This window comes from Leucoraja erinacea, chromosome 13 (genome assembly GCF_028641065.1).
Source record: "Leucoraja erinacea ecotype New England chromosome 13, Leri_hhj_1, whole genome shotgun sequence".
Lineage (NCBI taxonomy): Eukaryota > Metazoa > Chordata > Chondrichthyes > Rajiformes > Rajidae > Leucoraja > Leucoraja erinaceus.
The window spans coordinates 40,433,612-40,455,115 of NC_073389.1; the positions used below are offsets into that span (position 1 = coordinate 40,433,612).

The 21,504-nt window shown below is 39.2% G+C and overlaps 1 protein-coding gene across 4 annotated transcripts in view; it reads left to right on the forward strand.

Moving 5' to 3' along the window:
- Positions 1 to 21,504, forward strand: part of filip1l (filamin A interacting protein 1-like) — a 197,748-nt gene that overhangs the window by 163,194 nt on the left and 13,050 nt on the right. For 2 of the 4 annotated variants that reach the window (XM_055645006.1, XM_055645008.1), the window contains exon 5: positions 6,838 to 9,622. In XM_055645006.1, coding sequence (XP_055500981.1) covers positions 6,838 to 9,622 — 2,785 coding nt within the window. Of the gene's footprint in view, positions 1 to 6,837; positions 9,623 to 12,626; positions 14,211 to 21,504 lie in introns of those variants that run through there. The other 2 variants (XM_055645009.1, XR_008724475.1) reach the window with 2 other exon arrangements.

The following is a 21,504-nucleotide window of genomic DNA, read 5'->3' on the forward strand; positions in this document are numbered from 1 at the left end:
AGTGAAAATTTCCTGGGATACATTGGGTCCTGACTATGTGACTCTTAGTTTTGGGCTAAAGTTCAACTTTAGAAACAGCATGCAGGCAAGTGAACAAAAAACAATCCCACACTAAATACAGAGTTTCTATGGACATCCATTAAAATGTTATCATCATATAATCTGTACTTTTTTAATCTCCTAAAATAACTGAAAGTCAAAAATATCCTGCCAACTAATCATTGTTTATAGACATAAAAAAAGAATTGTTTATTATTACAGCCAGTACACTTTTTCTGACATTTGCTCAAATTTTCTTAAGGAATGAGAAAACAGCCAACTTAAAAATGTCAATTCAATTACATCAAACTAATTCTGTTTTTGGCATTACAAATGTCTGGTCACATTGTAAAACAAAAACAACTATAATTGCAAAAGCAAAGGACAGCAGGTACTGAAATCTGGCAGAAAAAAAAACAAAGAATGGAAACATTCACTAGGGCAGGCAGTATTTTTGGAGAGAGAATCAGAGTTAATATTTAAAAAAAGACAAAGTTCTGGAGTAATTCAACGGATGAGGCAAAATATCTGGATAACATGGATTGGCAGCGTTTCAGGTCTTAAGTCTGAAGAAGGGTCTCTACCTGAAATGTCGCCAATCCCCATTCTCCACAGATGTTGTCTAACCTACCAAGTTACTCCAGCACTTTGTCTTTTTTTTGTAAACCAGCATCTGCAGTTCCTTGTGTCTACATAGCTAATGTTAACTCAGTTTCTATCTTAACTGGTGCTACCTGACCTACTGAGCAGATATAAGCTTCTGCATATCATTGTTTTTTACCTGTAGCACAGGATTTGGAAAGGACATCGCCATTTATTTTATCATGAGTCATCTATTATAGACAAGAGGCTGCATGTTTCCAACAACATGAGCTTGCCAAATTCAGATTTCAAACTGAAAGTTATAAGTTTAATATTTCCTTCATAGAGGACAAAATCCCAAAACATGCTTAACCTTTGTAATATACATAGAATAGACCTCAGCCAACTGCCATGTAAATTTATGGGCATAGTGCTTTATAGTAACCTTTGAGAGGATGTAGCAGATTTACAAGAATGACCCCAGCGGTGAGGAACTTAAGGTATGTGGAGATAATCAAGAAGCTTGGATTGTTCCCTTTCGATCAGAGGCGATAAAATCATGAAAGATTTTGATAAGAATATACATGCAGAAACTGCTTCTGTTTTAACGAGGTTCAACATCCAGAAGGTTCAGATTAAAATAATTATCAAACAAAAGAATGATGATCACAGGAATACCGATCACTTTCAGCAACTGATTTTCAACTTTACAAATTGTCATAGCAATCATGGTGCACAAAAAAAAATTCCAGTGTTATGATGCACACACGTATATGTTTTAAACCATAAGATGAGAAATATCCTAAATGTTTTTAATGACATTTGGGAAGAGAATAGACTGTTGGATAATTGACATTACATTGCAATGAAAAGTGGTGACCAGCAGGGTGCTTCCAAAGATATATTGCTTATAAAGTTCATACAACATATTCCGTTGGGGTGTAAATATGATAATTACATTTTGCTAATTTTACTGGGATTATGATTATTTCACAATGATGGCAGATGCAAACAGATTTGGATAAAATCAGTTGGAAATGGCTTGGAAAGAGGGGCAGAATGCTGAGCGCACATACAGGATGTTGTTTTTATGTAAAATTATAAAGTTGGACATGGCAATTGCTGTGGGACTATAACAGCAAATTTTGTTAGTCTGCAGGACACAAAATAGAAAAGGATGCTACGGTACTTGTTTCAGCAATATTGAAGCAAAATTATGCAGTCAACTATATGTCATAGAGCTACAAAAATAATTAAAAATCATCCTGAGTAAAATACAAGCATGTGGGAATAAAGAGGGCATGTGGGTATGCTTTTGGAAACCAGAGACACTCACGTCAATCTTTTTTTTTTTAAATATGGTACTGAAGTGTGGCTCTCAGTACCAAAATATCCATCATCATAGATGGCAAATGCAATAAGGTCACTTTGAGATAGGGGAGGAGAAAGTATGGTTAAAATGCATGTGATGAGGTTCTTTTCTAGGATGATGTCAGACTTCTTGGTGGGACAGCAATTATCTAACCAGTTGGAGAGTATTCAGCACATTTCTGACTTGCGCCTTATTGTTGGTCGAAAAGCTTTGGAACTTTTTCTGAGAAATTGACAGAATGTGAATTTTACTGATATTTTTTGCCTGCTTCTGATTGCTCTTGACAATGCCTTGTCAACGTTGTACTTCAAATTGTAATAATTGGTATCAGAAGGTGAGTAACTTGCTGCAGCAGTTCGACCTCTGACCACTTTCTGTAACAGTGTTCACATGGGTAGTCCAATTTATGTACTCGCATGAATTTAGTGATGATAATTCAGTAGAATCCCAATGGGAATAGTTAGGCTTTCTCTTGTCAGTTTGGCCATTTCCTTGCACTTGTTCATGCCTGAACTTGTCTAAATGAAACGTGGCTTCATTACTGGAGATTCTATGTGAAATAAACACAATGCAAATGTCCCTAGTGTCAGCTTTATCGTGGACAGATGGCATCAATGAAGCTGTGGAAGTGGCCAGTCCGAAGACATTATCCCTACGAACTACTAAAGGAATGTCCTGTGCGGAGATGACTGACTTCCATAATCCTCAGCCAAGTATGAATCTAGCTAGTGCAGAAATTTCTGCAAATCCCCAATAAATTCAATTTTAACGGGACTCCAAGGTATCATTATCATTCAAATTGTCAAGGGCAGTCACACTCTGGCATAATCATCAAAACCTCAGCTGGCCCAAGTTCCAACTTCCTCTATGTAATGATTTAAGGGAATTTTAAAATTCTCATACATGACCTCTCCACCTTTTGAAATCTTTATCCACACAACCTTCTCAACTATCTGCACTATTCTAATTCTGGCCTTGTCAACATCCCTAATTTCCATTATTTGTAGTGTTGGAGGAAGAACTATATTACTTAAACTCGGGGATTTCCACCCTAAACATTCCCTGAGCACATCTTTCACTCTTTACGAGTTAAAACATAGAAATATAGAAAATAGGTGCAGGAGTAGGCCATTCGGCCCTATGAGCCAGCACCACCATTCAATATGATCAGGGCTAATCATCCAAAATCAGTACCCCATTCCTGCTTTCTCCCCATATCCCTTGATTGCATTAGCCCTAAGAGTTATGTTTAATTCTCTCTTGAAAACATCCAGTGAATTGGCCTCCACTAACCTTCTGTGGCAGAGAATTCTACAGATTCACAACTCTCTGGGTGAAAAAGGTTTTCCTCATTCCAGTCCTAAATTGGCTACCTCTTATTCTTAAACTGTGACCCCTGGTTCTGGACTCCCCCAACATGCGGAACATTCTTCCTGCATCTAGCCTGTCCAATCCCTTAGAATTGTATATGTTTCTATAAGATACCCACATCCTTCTAAATTCCAGTGAATATAAGCCCAGTCGATACATTCTTTCATATGTCAGTCCAGCCATTCCCGGAATTAACCTGGTGAATCTATGCTGCACTCCCTCAATAACAAGAAAGTCCTTCCTCAAATTAAGAGACCAAAACCACACACAATACTCCAGGTGTGGTCTCACCAGGCCCTGTACAACTGTAGTAGAACCTCCTTGCTCCTATACTCAAATCCTCTTGCTATGAAGGCCAATGTGCCATTTGCTTACTTCACTGCCTGCTGTACCTGCATGCTTACTTTCAGTGACTGATGTACAAGCACGCTCAGGCCTTGTTGCACCTCCCCTTTTCCTAAACTGACACCATTCAGATAATAATCTGCCTTCACGTTCTTGGCACCAAGTGGATAATCTCACATTTATCCACATTATACTGCATCTGCCATGCATCTGCCCACTCACTCAACCTATCCAAGTCACCCTGCAGCCTCATAGCTTCCTCCTCGCAGCTCACAATGCTACCCAGCGTTGTGTCATCCGCAAACTTAGAGATGTTACATTTAATTCCTTCGTCTAAATCGTTAATATATATTGCAAATAACTGGGGTCACCGCACTGAGCCTAGTCACTGCCTGCCATTCCGAAAAGGACTCATTAATTCCTATGCTTTGCTTCCTGCCTATCAACCAATTCTCTATCCATGTTAATACCCTACCCAATACCATGTGCTCTAATTTTGCACACTAATCCCTTGCGTGGGACCTTGTCAGGCTTTTTGAAAGTGCAGATATACCATATCCACTGGCTCTCCCTAATCCATCCTCATTAAAAGCCCTCATCAAAATAAAGTTCATTAAAACTTAATTATACTATGTGTTCCGTTTTCAAATGTTGTTTGTTAGCAAATCCTAAGAATCACCTTGATAGACAGGGATGTTCCGTGAGTTCAAATTAATAATTTCATTTGGTTATTTTAGGAAATCAGTTAAACAAAAATTGGAAATGGCAAAGGGCGATGGACTGAAGGGCCAATTTCTGCACCATAGGACTCTAAAATAAAAACAGCTCAAATGGTCAATGTAATCACCATAACATATAACAAATATTAGACACAAAATGCTGGAATAACTTAGCGAGACAGGCAGCATCTCTGGAGAGAAGGAATGGGTGATGTTTCGGGTCGAGACTCTTGTCAAGTTACTCCAGCATTTTGTGTCTATCTTCGGCTCGGTTTAAACCAGCATCTGCAGTTCCTTCCAACACATATAACAAAAATTGTTTGTTGGTTGGTTATGGTTTGAAGGACAATATGTACCACTGAATACAATTATAAAGGTAAAAGTTCAGCTTTCATTGAACTGCACCATAATCGATTGTTTTTAAAATTGTTCAATAATTTATTTATTTCACTACCATCTATTCAATTTCCATGAATTAGTGTCACATAATAATTAAAAAAAGGACATTTTGTTTACCCAATTCTTCACGCTATCATTATTCAGAGAAAAAATATAAACCAGTGCTGCCAATAACACTCATTTCACAATTTTAAGAATTACTGGTCATAAAAGTTTACGTTTCCTTCGTCCTCGTTTGAACTAGATTGCAATTTGGTGCATCTAGGCATTAATTACAGATCTACATTAAGAATTATTCAGAGTACCTTGGAAGAAAAAAAGGTGTAAGAAAGAACTGCAGATGCTGGTCTAAATCAAATGTAGACGCAAAATGCTGGAGTAACTCAGCGGGTGAGGCAGCATCTCTGGAGAGAAGGAATGGGTGACGTTTCGGGTCGAGACCCTTCTTCAGACTGATGTCAGGGGAGGGGGCAGGACAAATATAGAATGTAGGCGGAGACAATAAGACTAGTGGGAGATCTGGGAAGGGGGAGGGGGTGGAGAGAGAAAGCAAGGGCGATCTGAAATTGGAGAAAGCAATATTCATACTGCTGGGGTGTAAACTACCCAAGCAAAATATGAGATGCTGTTCCTCCAATTTGCGCTGGGCCTCACTCTAACAGTGGAGGAGGCCCAGGACAGAAAGGTCAGATTGGGAATGGGGGGGGGGGGGGGGGGGGGGGGGGGGGTTGAAGTGCTGAGCCACCGGGAGATCAGGTAGGTTAAGACGGACTGAGCGGAGGTATTTAGTGAAATGATCGCCAAGCCTGCGCGTGGTCTCGCCGATGTAGAGACGTTGGCACCTGCAACAGCGGATACGGTAGATGAGGTTGGAGGAGGTGCAAGTAAACCTCTGCCTCACCTGAAAAGACTGTTTGAAAAAAGGTGCTATCTTAGAATTTCCTCAAGCCCACACAAGAGACAGAGAACACAGGCAACATAACTCCCTGGATTTGGGATCTGTTTTAAATGCATTAATGTGTGAATACTTTTGAGGACTAGATCAATTCCTGCAGAAACTATTCAACCTACAGTGATCCCCACTCTGATCTGTGCTTCTGAGATCGAGAGTACTCAAACAGACACTTCAAGACAAAAGAAAATACCATCAAGTTATTTAGTTGAATACAAAATTTATGATAATCACAGTCTGTGTATAAATGTGAACCGTGAGGGGAATTAGACTAAAATGTCAAGTCTTTGTGAAATTAACATTACAAATCTTATTTTCGTTGCAAGCAATATACTTAATTGAAGTGTATCAAATCAAATTTCATTTCATTTTCATTTAGTTAACTCGCCAACAAAGAGAACCAATGATCTTAACAAAACTGCATGGTGCCAAATCAATTTGGAACTCAGGCTCTGAATAACAATAGTTAACAATTTTCTTTTTCGGCTTATGGCAAAATGTAAAACATGTTCATGATGAATACATTTGGATATTTCTAATGATTCCGATTGAAAAATAATGGGATTATCTAATCCGCAAGTAATTTCTAAATTAGGGAATAATTCCATGGGCTCTTAAATGTATTACATTCTTTCTTGTTCAATGTGTATAATTCCATGTTAATTACACGATGAAAGCAAACATTTTTACAAAATTATTTTAGTTCTGAACACTACCAGTGCATGATCAAAACATTTGGCATCTATGGAAGGAATTGATCCATTATCTCCATAGATATTGATTGAATTGTTAGGTTTCCAGCATTTTCAGCTTTCGTTTCAGGTGTCCAATATCTACAGATTTTTACTCTAACTTTAGAAGTTGAGCATTCAAAATTACTTTGACTTGTAACTTACAAAATATTTGTATTCAACTGTTTAAGGGGAAGCTATAGAACAATTTTGAAAAGGTAAATTTCAGTATGTACATCAAATAAATTAATGTGCTTCAACAAAGAGGCCAATTGCATTATCTCAAGTGAAGCCACTTTTCATATTTAACATATTTTTCCCTTTCAGATTGAAAAAGCTCATTGAACAAGAAAAAGCCTATCAGGTGAAAAAAGAACAAGAAAATGCCACAAAGATTGCAAAGCTAAAGGAAGAGCTTACCAAGCTGAAATCATTTGCATTGATACTTGTGGATGAACAGCAACGGCTTTCAGATCAGCTCAACCAACAGAGTCAAAAAGCCCAGGCCCTATCTGTCGTTGCACAGCAAGCTCAGGAAAAATTATCAGCCTCTGAGGAAAGAGCAACGGAAGAAGAACATAAAGTGTTCGCTCTCGAGATTGAATTGCAAACACAAACCAGTAGATTTTATCAGGAACAGGAAACAATAATGGCCAAGTTGACCAACGAGGAAAGTCAGAATCGACAACTCCGACTAAAATTGGCCACACTCAGCCGACAGATAGATGAATTGGAGGAGACTAATAAATCACTGAGGAAAGCAGAAGAAGAACTGCAGGATTTAAGAGAAAAAATAAACAGAGGCGAGTGTGGAAATTCCAGCTTGATGGCAGAGGTAGAAGTTCTGCGGAAACGTGTGTTAGAAATAGAAGGAAAAGATGAGGAACTTTCAAAAATGGAGGACCATTGCAGAGATCTCAACAGAAAATTAGAAAAAGAAGAAAGCCATAGCAGGAATTTAAAAACTGAGGTGGAGAAACTAAAGAAAAGAATAATGGAATTGGAAAAATTGGAGGATGCCTTCAGTAAAAGTAAACAAGAATGCTATGTGCTTAAATGCAACCTGGAAAAAGAAAAAAATCTAACTAAGCAATTAGCAAATGAATTGGAAACTTTAAAAGTACGAGTTAGGGAACTTGAAGCAATTGAAAATAAACTGGAGAAAACAGAATTGGCCATGAAGGAGGACCTAAGCAAGCTTAAAACATTAACTGTAATGTTGGTTGATGAAAGAAAAAATATGGCAGAGAAGATGAGGCAAACAGAACACAGATTTCAGAGTGCAAATTCGCAACGTCAAACAGAGGAAAATAAAGTTACAGTTGTGACAGAGAAACTAATTGAGGAAAGTAAAAAAGCACTTAAATCCAAAGCAGAATTGGAAGAGAAAACATACAATTTAACTAAGGAAAGAGATGAGCTTAAAAAGAAGCTAAAAGCCGAGGAGGAGCGCGGCTATGACCTCTTGTCCAAATCCAATCTGATGAAGAAGAGACTCCAATCTCTTGAAGCTATAGAAAATGAATATCTGAAAAACAAAGGAAAACAAGAGTATGGCAAATCCCCTTCATGTTTACAAAAAGATGACATTAAAATCAGAGAATTAACTCATGAGGTTGAAAGACTGAAATGCAAATTGAAAGATGCACAGGTGGTAGAGGACGATCTAATGAAGACAGAAAATGACTATGACTCACTGGAGCATAGGTACTATGATGAGCAACATCAGCTAAAATCACTGACAGGGGAGCTTGTGACCATGAAAAAGGAACTAGCTCGATATAAGCAAGTAGAAAGGACCGAATCAAGCCAAGAACAAATCCTGTTTGACAGACTCAGTGAGGAACAAGCAAAATCAAGTCATCTAACAAGGGAAGTGGAAGCCCTCAAAGACAAAATTCATGAATATATGGCAACAGAAGACTTACTGTCTCATTTTAAAGAAGAGCAGACATCAATGAAAAAAAAGATAACTCAACAGGAAAACAGAAACAAAGAACTAACAAGGGAAACCGAAAATCTTACCAAAGAATTGGAAAGGTACAGAAGGTTTAGCAAGAGTCTTCGGCCTGGCATGAATGGCAGGAGATTTGGAGAGTTGCAACTCTGCTCAAAAGAGATCCAGACTGACTCCATAGACAGTGAACCCCCTGATTACAGAAGCCTTATTCCTCTAGAGAAAGCAGTAATAAATGGAAAAATATGTACAGAAGGTGAAGAGACCGATTATAGCGCCCAAGATGATGATCAATCATTGCAGGTCAACTACAATTCATTAACTGTAAACAGTGTCAATAATAATAAGAGATCATGGACACCATGGATGAAGAGCAAGGAAACCTGTGCACAAAATGGAAATGCTGTAACCAAGCTGAATGGAAATCTTGTCCAGGCAGATGAAATGGTGCTTACTCAGAAACAAGGGCAACCTCTTCACATAAAGGTAACACCAGACCATGGACAGAGCACAGCTACTCTTGAAATCACTAGTCCAACTTTTGATAATTCATTTTCCTACACCAGTACTGCAGTTATCCCCAACTGTGGTGTTCCAAAACAAAGAATTACCATTATACAAAATGCCTCCCTCACACCTGCAAAATCAAAGCCAATGGATGGATACTGCACACCAGAACGTGCCTTATCACCCCTCAGCAGGACTACAATATCAAGATCAAAATCCAGAACTCCAGACTCATGCAGTTCAATGACTCCTGAAAGAACAATGTTGCCTATTCAAATAGTTGCTCTAACTGCTAATTCCATAAACTCACCAGATCGAACACTGTCTCCTGAGCCAAAGGAAGTTTCCTCAGCTCATACCATCTTTAGAGTTTCGCCTGAAAGGATACAAGGGCGTCAGATACAGAAGTCCAACACTAGTCCTAATGTAATTACCACTGAAGACAATAAAATTCATATTCACTTTGGTAACCCCCATATTCAAGCAGCCACACCCGTTTCAAGACCAATGAGCCCCTGCAGCACAATCCACGAGATCAGAACTCCAGCCATATCTAATGGGACACCAAATAAGTCAACTAATAAAATCACCAGCTGCATTACTATCACACCAACAGCCACTCCTGCCCCACGCCATTCACAAATTACAGTAAGTAATGTCTATGATTAACCTCCCTTACCCAACCCAAACCCTGATGAGAATAACAATGCTCTTAGTTTCAGTATTAAAGGATCCACTTACTTTACCTGTATCTTTCGTTTTAATTTTAAACCGGTTTGTGCATGCTATGTATAAACCCTACGCCTAATCAATATCATCCTGGAATTGTGTGTACATATTATAAACTGTAACTCCACAACATTAAAGACTTGTATAAAAGGTCAATCACATTTAATCTGCACATGTATAAAATCCAAAAATTGTATTTGCTTCTGATGTTAAAGGGAAAAAAAGATTCAGATATATATTGTAATAGAGCAATCAGTTCAAATAGCAGTAAACATTAGAATAAGTTTGCTTGTTGAGTTTATTTTATTTTCCCCATCTTTTGCACATTTGAAGATATATTTTACCACTGGAAAAGTTTGAGGTATGCTCATTGGAAATTGCCTTTATCCATTATGTCTGTTTGTGTCATTTCAAATTTTGTTAAATTGGAAACCACCACAGATTATTTCATCTTTAAGAAGGAACTGCAGATGCTGGAAAATCGAAGGTAGACAAAAATGCTGGAGAAACTCAGCAGGGTGACGCAGCATCTAATGGAGCAAAGGAAATAGGCAACGTTTCGGGACGAAACCCGTAAATTGGAGAAGCAGAAGGAAAATACATATTTCGCTTGGGCAGTCTGTATCCCAGCGGTATGAACATTGACTTCTCTAATTTCAGATAGTCCCCACTTTCTCCTCCCCTTCTCAGCTGTCCCTCAGCCCATTGGCTCCTCCTCTTCCTTTCTTCTTCCCCACCCTCACATCAGTCTGAAGAAGGGTTTTGACCCGAAACGTTGCCTATTTCCTTCGCTCCATAGATGCTGCCTCACCCGCTGAGTTTCTCCAGCATTTCTGTCTACCACAGATTATTTCATCTCTGGGACCAAGTGCCAATCCAGTTAGGCCTGATTTCTATGTACAATTCTTAGACCAGTAAATTATATCGTAGAATCATAATGCACAGGAATATTCAAAATGTTAATTTGAAATTCATCTGCTACTTCAATGGAGGCATTGCCCAATTATTTTAAATGTATGCAAGTTCTATGAAAATAAGAAAGACAAATTACAAATGAATGCCTAGAGCATTCATACAATCGTTTCAGTAAATACAAAGCTCCTGTGACTAATGTCAAACAGCACACATCTTCCAACACAGGTAAGCAATATTTTGCACAGGTAGGCATAAAAACTCTTAGCATAGAGAACAAAGAAAAACAAGGTACATGCCGCATGGTTTGGTAAGACTAACGCTAAAGTACACAGGGCAATGTTCTTGTTCATTGACTTTGGAGTGATAGATAGAAAAAAATTGCCAGCTACAATTCTGGATCTAAACAGCTTAGAATTCAATAATTAGAATTATTTTCCGATAAAGTAAACAAAACACAAAACATAAGAATGAGGCTTACTAATACACTGAATTAAAAAAAATGATATCTCAATGGTTAACCAAATTTATTGGTCACAAACATAAGCGCAAGGAACTGATTTACCGAAAATGACACAAACTGCTGGAGTAATTCAGCAGGTCAGGTAGCATCTCTGGAGCCAAAATGTCGCCTTCCCATGTTCTCCAGAGATGCTGCCTGACTCACGGAGATACTCCAGCACTTAATATCTTTATTGGTTAATAGCTTGTTTAGAAACATCAGCGAGACTTAGTATTTTTCACTGTTGCAGAGAAAAATGAGCATAATTTTTGATATTCAACCACCATCAGTTAAAAAGTGAAGACCAATATGGTGCACTGCTGCAGGTTGTATCAATGAAATTACCCGGGAAATAATTAAGATGCGATTTTAAAATAATTACCTGCCCTGAAACACTTCAAGCCAATGGAAAATGTTCAATCTGCGACATCAAATGTTTGAACATCACATCTTAAAAACCAATCAATAACAAATCAATCTTACATCAGAACAGTTGTGTTCCTTTAGTAAATTAATTGTGAAAGATTGTTGTGTTAAATGTTGCTTTTCCTATTTTGGTTGCTCCTCAATCTATTTTTATTACCCAAACTATACTTTATTTTTCTACTCATTTACTTACATTTCATCCATTTTATTCAGTTGACGGTAAGAACTTAAAGGTGTTAATACTCAAAGAAAACTGATATCCTTAAAGTGCAAGTACAGCAGGTGTAGGCCGTCACGGAGGATTTGAGTACAAAAGTAAATGTGCCTTCCGCAATGATATGGATCCCTGCTTAGGTTGCATCTGGAATATTGTGTGCAGATCTTGTCTCCCTATTCCTAGAAAGATTTAGGTACAACAGAGGGAATGCAGCAAAGGTTTACCAGACTATGCTTGGCTGACACACGCAAACATAGAAGAATGACAGGTGATTCCATTGAATTGTGAAAGCAAAATTCTTACTTGGCTTGTTCGCACCGATATAAGAGTGAGGTTGCCCCTGTCTGGGATGTTTAGAAAACAGAGCTTGCAGTCTCAAAGTAAGGAACAGCCATTCAAAACAAAATTGAAAGGTATTTATTTTCAATATTAGGCTAGTGTATCATTCAATTCACTATCCAAAAGAACTTAGTTATTGTGTATATACGTCAAATTTTTTGTTACTAAGGTGATCAAGTGATATGAAGTTTGTGCAGGAAAATGGCGCAGAGTTAAAGGTTCAGCAATGTCCCCTTATTTAACAGCATAGCAAAAGCAAGTGGCTGAATACACAACACTGGGTCCTTCAAGTCTGCTTTGTCATTTAATATATCATGGCTAATCGATGATAGTCTCTTTTGTGCCAATTTTCTACAGCCTTTTATTTCTCAATCTATCAAATATTTATCCACGGTGATCTTAATACTCCAAAAAATCTAGCTTCCTTCATGCACTTGGGCAGAGAATACAAGAGATTCACCACCATCTGCAAAAATATTTTTTTACATATTTTGTTTTAAATGACTGGCTCTTTATCTTGTATGTAGAAGGAAAGTGCAAGAGTCTTCCATGAGTGAAAACATCCCAACGTCTACGCTAAAGATAGACACAAAGTCCTGAAGAATCTCAGTGGGACAGGCAACATCTCTGGAAAAAAAGGATAGGTGATGTTTCGGATTGGGTCCTTCTTCAGACTGAAAGTCGAGGGGTGCGGGGTAAAGAGCTGGAGGCGAGAAATGTCTATGCTTCAAATCCCCTTATGATCTTATACATTTCATCCCTCTTTCTTCTAAGCTCCAAGGAATACCGGCCCAAACTATTTTGTTTCTCTTTGTAGAACAATCCTCTCATCCCAATAATTATCCTGGTGAATCTCCTTTGCATTCCTTCCAATGTTATTATATTCGTTTTTGATAATGGGACCAAAACTGTAAGCATGTATGTATGCAGTATTCCAGGTGAAGCCTCCATACCCTGCACAATTGTAACAAAACCTCCCTATTTTTAAACCCCAATTGCTAAGCATTGAAAGCCTAAATGTCAATTACGTTCTTGTTGACCCTGCCTGCTAGCTTTTCATGCTTCATACACAAGATCCCTCTGTACTTCACTCAGTTATGGTCTCCGTATACAGTAGCTAACAAACAAACCCGTGGGCTATATATACCTCTGCTATAACTTATGCTGTCAACAGTTATTCATAATGAGATCATAAGAGATAGTAGAATCAGGCCATTCGGCCCAACAAGTCTACTCAGCCATTCAATCATGGCTGATCTATCTCTCCCCCCTAACCCCATTCTCCTGCTTTCTCCCCATAACCTCTGACACGTATTCATTTTTTTCTCTCAATCGCAATTTATTTTGAAATCTGTAAAGATTATTAATTAGCCTCCCTGCTGCTTCTGCTGCTCACAATTACCATAGGCCCTAATTCAAGTGGAGGTTCGAAGGGACACACACCATGGCTGTATGTTTTTGCTTGCTAAAATTTTGTGGCAGTTTATTTTTGCAAGGTGAACACTGTTGGGTGCTAATATTTCACTGGTGACATTAAAATCTAACCCAATTTCATGATTGCTTGTCAAAAGGAAAGCAGGTGAGTTCAACATGTAATCTTCCACAACTTTGTCAGAAAATTAGAGATGCAAGTTACATTTTTCTAAAATACAAAGACAGCAGAAAGGACAACACCAACAGATTTGCCAAATGTTTTAATAATATCAAATCATATGGATAAGAAAGATGCTGGGAATAGGCTAAACATCATGGAGTTCAGAACTCCTGGGAGAACACATCGCACACTCAGTGTAATCCAATATCAAAGTCTAAATTTGTTACAACTCCCTAACACTTACGCTCCACTAAACCAGCACCTCATTAGACCAGCAAAGAAACAGCAAGCCCATTTATTTGAATGGAGAGGAATGACTGTTTAACTTATTTTTTGAATTGTTTCATAAGTGTTGTAAAGTGCTTTTGTTTTTAAACTTTGTTAAAAAAAACATATTTGTTCCACGGATTTCAAAAAAATACTTTTTGATGCTTTTGAATGTCTCGAAATGTCAGAAACATTGAGAAGCATTCAATGTCCACAACACCATTGAACGTTGGCAAAACAGCACACCCAGGTAGCTTGATTTGTCCAGGAGTTGCGTCTGCATAATAGCCCACTGTACAAGTTCATTCAAGCGCTCTCCCCAGCTTAAAACTCGTGGTAAGCACATAGAATGAATGTAGCGGGTACGTCGGAGCTCGGGGACGTCTCTTTGCGGCTCGTAACGCTAACGGCAGGTACTCGGGGAGACTTGCTAACGGCAGGTAAGCTTGGGAAGACTCGTGAAGATTTTTCAACATGTTGAAAAATGTCCACGAGAGCCCCGACTACCTGCGAGTGGCCATTACCGTAAATCTCCGAGTTCGAATCAGGGCAAACTTGGGAAAACTCTTTGAATTAACTCGTACAGTGGGACAGGGCTTTAAATCCGCTTAGGACAACCATGTTGTATTTTGTAGTATGGTATTTATCCAAATTTCTCAACATGATCCACCAATGTCTGTTTTTCAAAATCATTTCAACTTTGATCTGTGCCACATTCATACTGCACTGCAAATGACAATCATCAGGCTGGTGACAAATACATTCATAATTGCAAGAGCAAGTAAATGAACAATCATCTTCAATGCAGCACCACAATTTTACAAGACTGCAAAACATAAACACTGTTAGGATGGGAAAACTGCCACATTTTAGCGAAGCAAAAAGGGCGAATGAGATGCGCCAATTTCTGATGTAAGATCATCAGCCTGAAAACACTGCCTTCGCTGGCTGGGTTTTTCCAGCATTTTGTGTTTTTATTACTGAATCTGAACATGTGCAGTATTTTGCATATGTAAACTATAACCAAACTGTACTTGTATTTACAGGTATATAGAGGCCTTTGTAATAGTTTGCTTAAATTCCCTTCAATCAAGATGACTGCTGGGTGAACTAATCATAGGTTTTAACATGAAAGTGCTGCATTCCATAGTTTGCCAAGAAACTATTTATTCCAGTGGGAAAACCCATTTTTAATGGTGGTGGGAGAGATGTGGTCAAAACAATCTTAAAACTACAGCTGAAGAAATAAATCCAGCGTAAAATGATTTATAAAAGAATTGTGGAAATTTGCAATTCCTTCCCTGAAGTGATTCAAGCAGGTTTTCAAGGATTTAGATCAATGATTGGAGAAAGAATATTTCAAGGGGACAAACAACTAGGTTTTTCTATAGTAAAATACAGGAAAAATAATGAACAAAGCAGCAAATTGCATGCCCTTCGTTTCGTCGAGTCTTCAACGATACGAGCGGGGGCAGGTAGCAACGAGACTCACGGCCATCTACCCATTAGGGACTCCTGCTTGCAATGGCTGGTCTGGAGAATTTGAGGGTCCTGGCACCGTTCTGGATCCTGGTCTAAGGTGAAGTCCAGTGAGCTCATTCACAGCATGCACTTAAATACTCAATAAGCCTGCCCTTCTTCCGTAATCTACAAGTAACAGTCAACTATGTGTTTAAAACTATATACCCTTCTTAATTATGGGAACAAGTCTTATTTATTATATCAGGATTGAGATAATCCCAGATGTCTTTGGGAATGAACGTTTGTCTGTCTTACTACAATATCTCTTTAACACTGCAAGATTTGGAGGTCTTATGATTTACTAGCTCTTCCAAGCGCGCCCAATTATTTTCCACAGCATTTAATTCTTCGCAAGGCTGCTTGCTCGACACAGGAATTTTTAACTGACAACTCAATTTTAGCTGAAAAACTCATTTTAACCCTTACATTACACTCTAATACCATGTAGATGCAATTTCAATATACAGGAATACATCCACAAGATATTTTAGTAAGCAAGGATACTGAAATGAACAATGAAAGTCCAAAGACCAGAAAAATAAAGAAAAGTCTGAAATATCAACCGCTGTTATTTATAGATACTCATCAGGTCAGACAATATTTTCAAATGTTTTTTTGGTATTTATATTGCAAATATTTCTCACGGATTAAAAAAGATGTAATTTTATTACACTTAGATCACCACTGAATAGAAATCTGAAACAAACATGAGGTAGATTTTCAGTGATACCCAGGCTTAAAACACATATAGAAATAGGATATACGTAACAAACTTAATTACTGGTTGGAAGAGCAGTAGACACATGGGAACATCATGAATTACAGAATCCACATCTCATCTTGGAAATAGATTACCACTCCTTGATTGCCGAGGCAAAATCCACAGCAAGGCGAAAGTACTTTCACCATAGGACTGCAGCAGCCTCATGATGACAATCTCATTGGCAAATAGAAGGGGGATTAAATGCTGGTCTCGCCAACAACACAAAGAGCTAGTACTATGGAAAATTCTCAGTGAGATTAAAATTCGATAGCTGGAACCTGTCCTATTCTATTTCCTGGCAGTTCACAATTTATACCATTAACATATTAATTGAGCTACGAGGATCAGCATTAACATTTCTAAATGGCTATCAGAATCAAATAACCCGTTTTGAAAAGTTGGTGGAATGACAACAATATGAAAGTGGAAGGGATAATTTAATATATTGGAAATAATACTGGAAAAAGTGGCTGAAAGAGAAGATCAGTGAGATTTTGGGTTTTGAAGTCTAAGATATATTCTGGGGAAAAGACTGTGGCTATTCACCTTATCTATGTTCTTTATGATTTTATAAACTTCTAGGTCACCCCTTAGCCCACTTCCACCCAGGTGAAAAAAGAACAAGCTTATCCATACTCTCCTAAACTCAAATCCTCCAGATTCATAAATCTCCTCTGCACCCTTTACAGTTTAATGACAGGTTTCCTATAGTGGAATTCTACACAGTACCCCAAATGTGGAGTACCAATATCTTGTACAGGTGGAACATGATGTCTCAACCTCTGTACTTAATACACTGGCGGGTAAAGGCAAATGTATCAAGTTTCAAATTTATTGTCACATGCACCAATTAAGGTACAGTGATATTTGAGTTACCATACAGCCGCCTCACCAAACTGTCTACCCGTGTTGCCACTTGAAACATGAAACTCTGCAATTGCACCCCTAGGTCTTTCTATTCTACAACACACCCCAAGGCCCTGCCATTTACTGTGCAAGTCTTATCCTGGTTTATCTTACCAAAATGCCACATTATAGGCCAATAAGACTCCCCTGAATGGTTGGAAAGCTATTGCAGAGGATTCTTCAGGATATGATTTACTCTCATTTGCAAAAGAATGGGCTGAGGCACAATGGCGCAACGGCAGAGCTGCTGCCTCACATCTGTTTAGTTTATAAATTTACAAAACAACACCGCAAGTCAGGCAGAATCGGGGCTGGGAATGGATAGGTAACAGTTTGGATGTTTAGACTGATTACAGGACGGAGACACATAGAAAAAAAAGACGGCAGGACAAACCTGGTAAATGGTAGATGGTTACGTGAAAGGGGGGTTTAATTGGCAGACGAGTGAAGTAACAAAGGCTAGAGATGAAAAGGAGAAAAAAGTGTTTCAGACAAGAGAAGTGAGATGTGAAGCCAGAAGTAAGGATATAGATGGAAGGGGTGTGGGGGAGGGAGGGGGGCAAAGAGGGGAGAATAAGAGATAAATTAATAATCAGGGAAGGGAGATGAGTGTCTGAAAGACTGGAGGTGAAAAGGAGACAAATGAGGGCAAGTAAAGGGCCTGTCCCACTTGGGCACCATTTGCGCGTCACGCAGGTGGTGCGCGAAGATTTTGTGAATCCCAAAATCCTGGGGTACCACGCACGACCGCACGTCACTGCCTACACCACGATGTCTCACCACGCGCCATGCGCCATAATGCACACCATGCGCGCGTGACGGGTAAATTATGTAGCTTTTTGCGTCATGACGCGTAAATTATGTCGCGTAAATGACATGCAAAATAAGCCCAAGTGGGACAGACCCTTTAGGAGAGGAAAGGAGGTGTGATACGAGTCTTTAAGTACCCATTCTCTTGCAAATGAGAGTAAATCTTATCCCAAAGAATCCTCGGCAGTAGCTATCCAACCACTTTGGGGAGGGAGTTTTATTGGCCTATAATTTCCTGGATTCATTTAGTTTAGTATTACTGTTGTTTGTTAAATTAAATTAGCTGATCACATTTGTCAAAGGTCACAGAAAAAGCAATATGATGACCCGCGAATAAAAATGTTTCAGTGATGCTGATCAAGGGATAAACATTAAACCAGACACAGGGAACACTCCTACCTTTCTGTGAAGATTGCCATAATATGCTTTCATGTGAATGTAAATGAATCGATGTAGACCTGGTTTCTTGCCTCATCTAAGAGACAACACCTCCAACAATGAAGAACAACACCTTTCCAGTAAATGAAAATTCTGAGAGGGGCTTTGAACCCAAAACTTGGAATGCTGCAGCTGAGCCAGGTACAATTCCGTTGAAGGTGTCAGCAGTCAGCACATTTCATTGAACTATTTTTTATGAAACGCCGGAAGGCAGTAATGTGGGTACAAGGACAGGGCTAAAGACAAAAGAAGGGGCAGAGGGGTGGGGGAACAGATAAAAGGGAAATGTGGGATTCAGGATTGGGAGATAAGTGCGTGAAGGAGGGAAAAGGAGGAAGGTGACGGGATTGGGGGGGGGGGGTATAGTGGGAGAAATAGGAGCGTACAAGGTGGGTGTGGTGTAAATAGCTTGAAGTTGGATAATTTAATATTTATACCATTGCGTTGCAAGCTACCCAAGCAGAATACGCGATGCATATCCAGTTTGCATATGTCCTCATTCTGGCAATAGAGGTCAAGGACAGAAAGGTCAGTGTGAGAAAGGGAAAGGGAGTTAAATTGATTATCAAACAGGAATTTTAGCAGGCCTTGGCGAACTAAGCGCAAATGTTTGGTGAAACAATCACGTAGTCTATGCTTGGTCTCGCCAATGTAAAGGAAGCCACATGTGGACAATGGCTATATAGCAAAGGGCATGCTACTGGTTCATTCAGCCATCAATGTGATCTTGTGTGCATCACACCCAAAACTCGTTTCCCGATCAACCCAAAACAATTCAATTGACTGGGCAAAGTACGAAAATATAAGAATGGTCAATCAATGGTTCTTTATTATCACATGTACAGAATTGGTGACATTCTTTTCTCGCATACAGTTCAGTAGAGTATCTCCATGCCCAAGCACAATCTCCGATTAGGACAAATTGTATAGAAATAGTCCAATGAGACCGCATGCAAGAGCCACCAGGTTTTGGCATCTTTTTCCAAAGTCCAGTCCATGCACTTGATGTTCTGGAGCAGTGCCCAAACCAGGCGAGCCTCAAGCCGTTGCCTCCGTCCGGATCGTCAAGCTAACCAAAGTCCCTCTCCTCGCCCCGCCACCAGTGCCCCAGGAACTCCTCCCGCAGCCAACCTTGAGATTGCGGAAGCCAAAACCCTGGTTAACTCTCTTACTGGATCTTGCACTTGCTTCTGCCATCGCCGGATCCCACCATCCTCCTTTCCGGTTCTCTAGTCCTTGGGGGACGAGCAGGGGCCAGGACACCGGTCCCTCCATTTGGTTGCACGGCCCATTGGTCCATACTTCCAAGGCCAATCAATGACAAAAGCATCTTCTAATCTCCTCACCTAATACCTCAAGTAGTAAAAATGTAATAAAATTGGATTGGGTATCCACTCTGGTTCTGATGTTACATGATACCTATCTTTTATGTGAGGTGATCCCAGACCACACGTCCAGTTTTCACTTAAGTAAACTCAATCTTCACTGATTAAAAGTCCAACTCATCTAGATCCAACATGCCTCAATAAAATCACCATTGCATGCACTATTCTAAATATCAACACCCAGATCTTGTATAATTTGCACTTATTGCATCTTTTGCATCAACCGGATATCTTAAATCACTTTAGAATCAATTATTCAGTAGAATCAATTAAATTAATTGATGAAATTTGTCAAAGGTCACAGTAAAAAGCAATAGGATAACCTGCCAATAAAAACGTTTCAATGTTGTTGATCGAGGGATAAACATTAAACCAGACACAGGGAAACCCTCCTACCCTTCCCTGAAGGGTATGCATTTGTACAAATATAAATGAATAACCATAGACATGGTTTCTTGCCTCATTTAAGAGACAACACCTTCCAATAATGAAGAACAACACCATTTCTGTAAACTAAAATTCCGAGAATGGCTTTAAACCCAAAATGTGGAGAGCTTCAGCTAAGCCAGGTATAATGCCTTGGAAGGTTCTATGCAGCAGGCAGCACATTTATTGAGATTTTTTTGCTTCACCGTTCAAAATCTTGCACATATTTAACAGATTCTACAAAGGGCAGTTAACAACAGTCGTGAAGAAATATTTAACATGTGATATTTCTATGTCCACAATTGAAATAATTATTACTTTAGTTATTCAAGAAAGCTAAAATAACAGACAGAGGATGTTATTCATATGTTGAGCTTTCAACCATGCATGCTGCCAAAAGCAATTTCCATGGGAGCATTTTATTTCATGAAAAATATCAGCTTTCACTGAGTGGAAATTTTTGATTCCTCCTTCAAGCTGCCAACTGCAAATTCAATCCAGCTAATTACCACCCACTTAGTCTACTCTCCATCTTCAGTAAAGTGATGGAAGGTGTTCGTCAAAATAGAGTCCTTCCTTCTATCACAAAGTCAGAAGAGACTGGTGATTGCAAAATGTTTAATTTGTAAGCTAGTCAACACCTAAAGGAATTGAAATCTAAACAACATTCAGGCAAGTGATACTTGCTGGAAAAATGCCAAGCAATGACTATCTCCGACAAAGGAACGTCTAACCTCTTTACATTCAAGACCATTATCATTGCACCTCTTCTAATCTCATCTTCTGCATCCAATGTCCCCAATGTGGCCTCCTGTTCATCGGCGAGACCAAACAGCGTGACTTGGTGTCCATTTCGCAGAACACTTACACTCAGTCTGCTGGATCCCTTAGTTGCTAACCTTTTTGACTTCCCTTCCCATTTCCATACTGATCTATCTGTCCTTGGCCTCCTCCATTGCCAGCGTAAAAACTGAGGAAACAGCACTTGGGTAGCTTACAACCCAACAGCATGAACAATGAATTCTCCAATTTTAGGAAACTAAACCCCTCTCCCCCACTCTCCTCTGTGCCCCACCTGGACTTTCATGTATTTCTCCCTCCCCCTCTATTTCCAACTATATTCATCCTCTAGCTTCACAATTCGCAACTCTTCAATCTTTTTGAATTACACCTTCTGTTTATTCATATCAGGCCATGCAAATAACCATCAACCCCCTTCCCCCCTCACCTGTATCCACCTGTTATCTGCCAGGCTTTGTCCAGCCCTTCCTCTGTTTCTCCCACTCCCGCCCCTC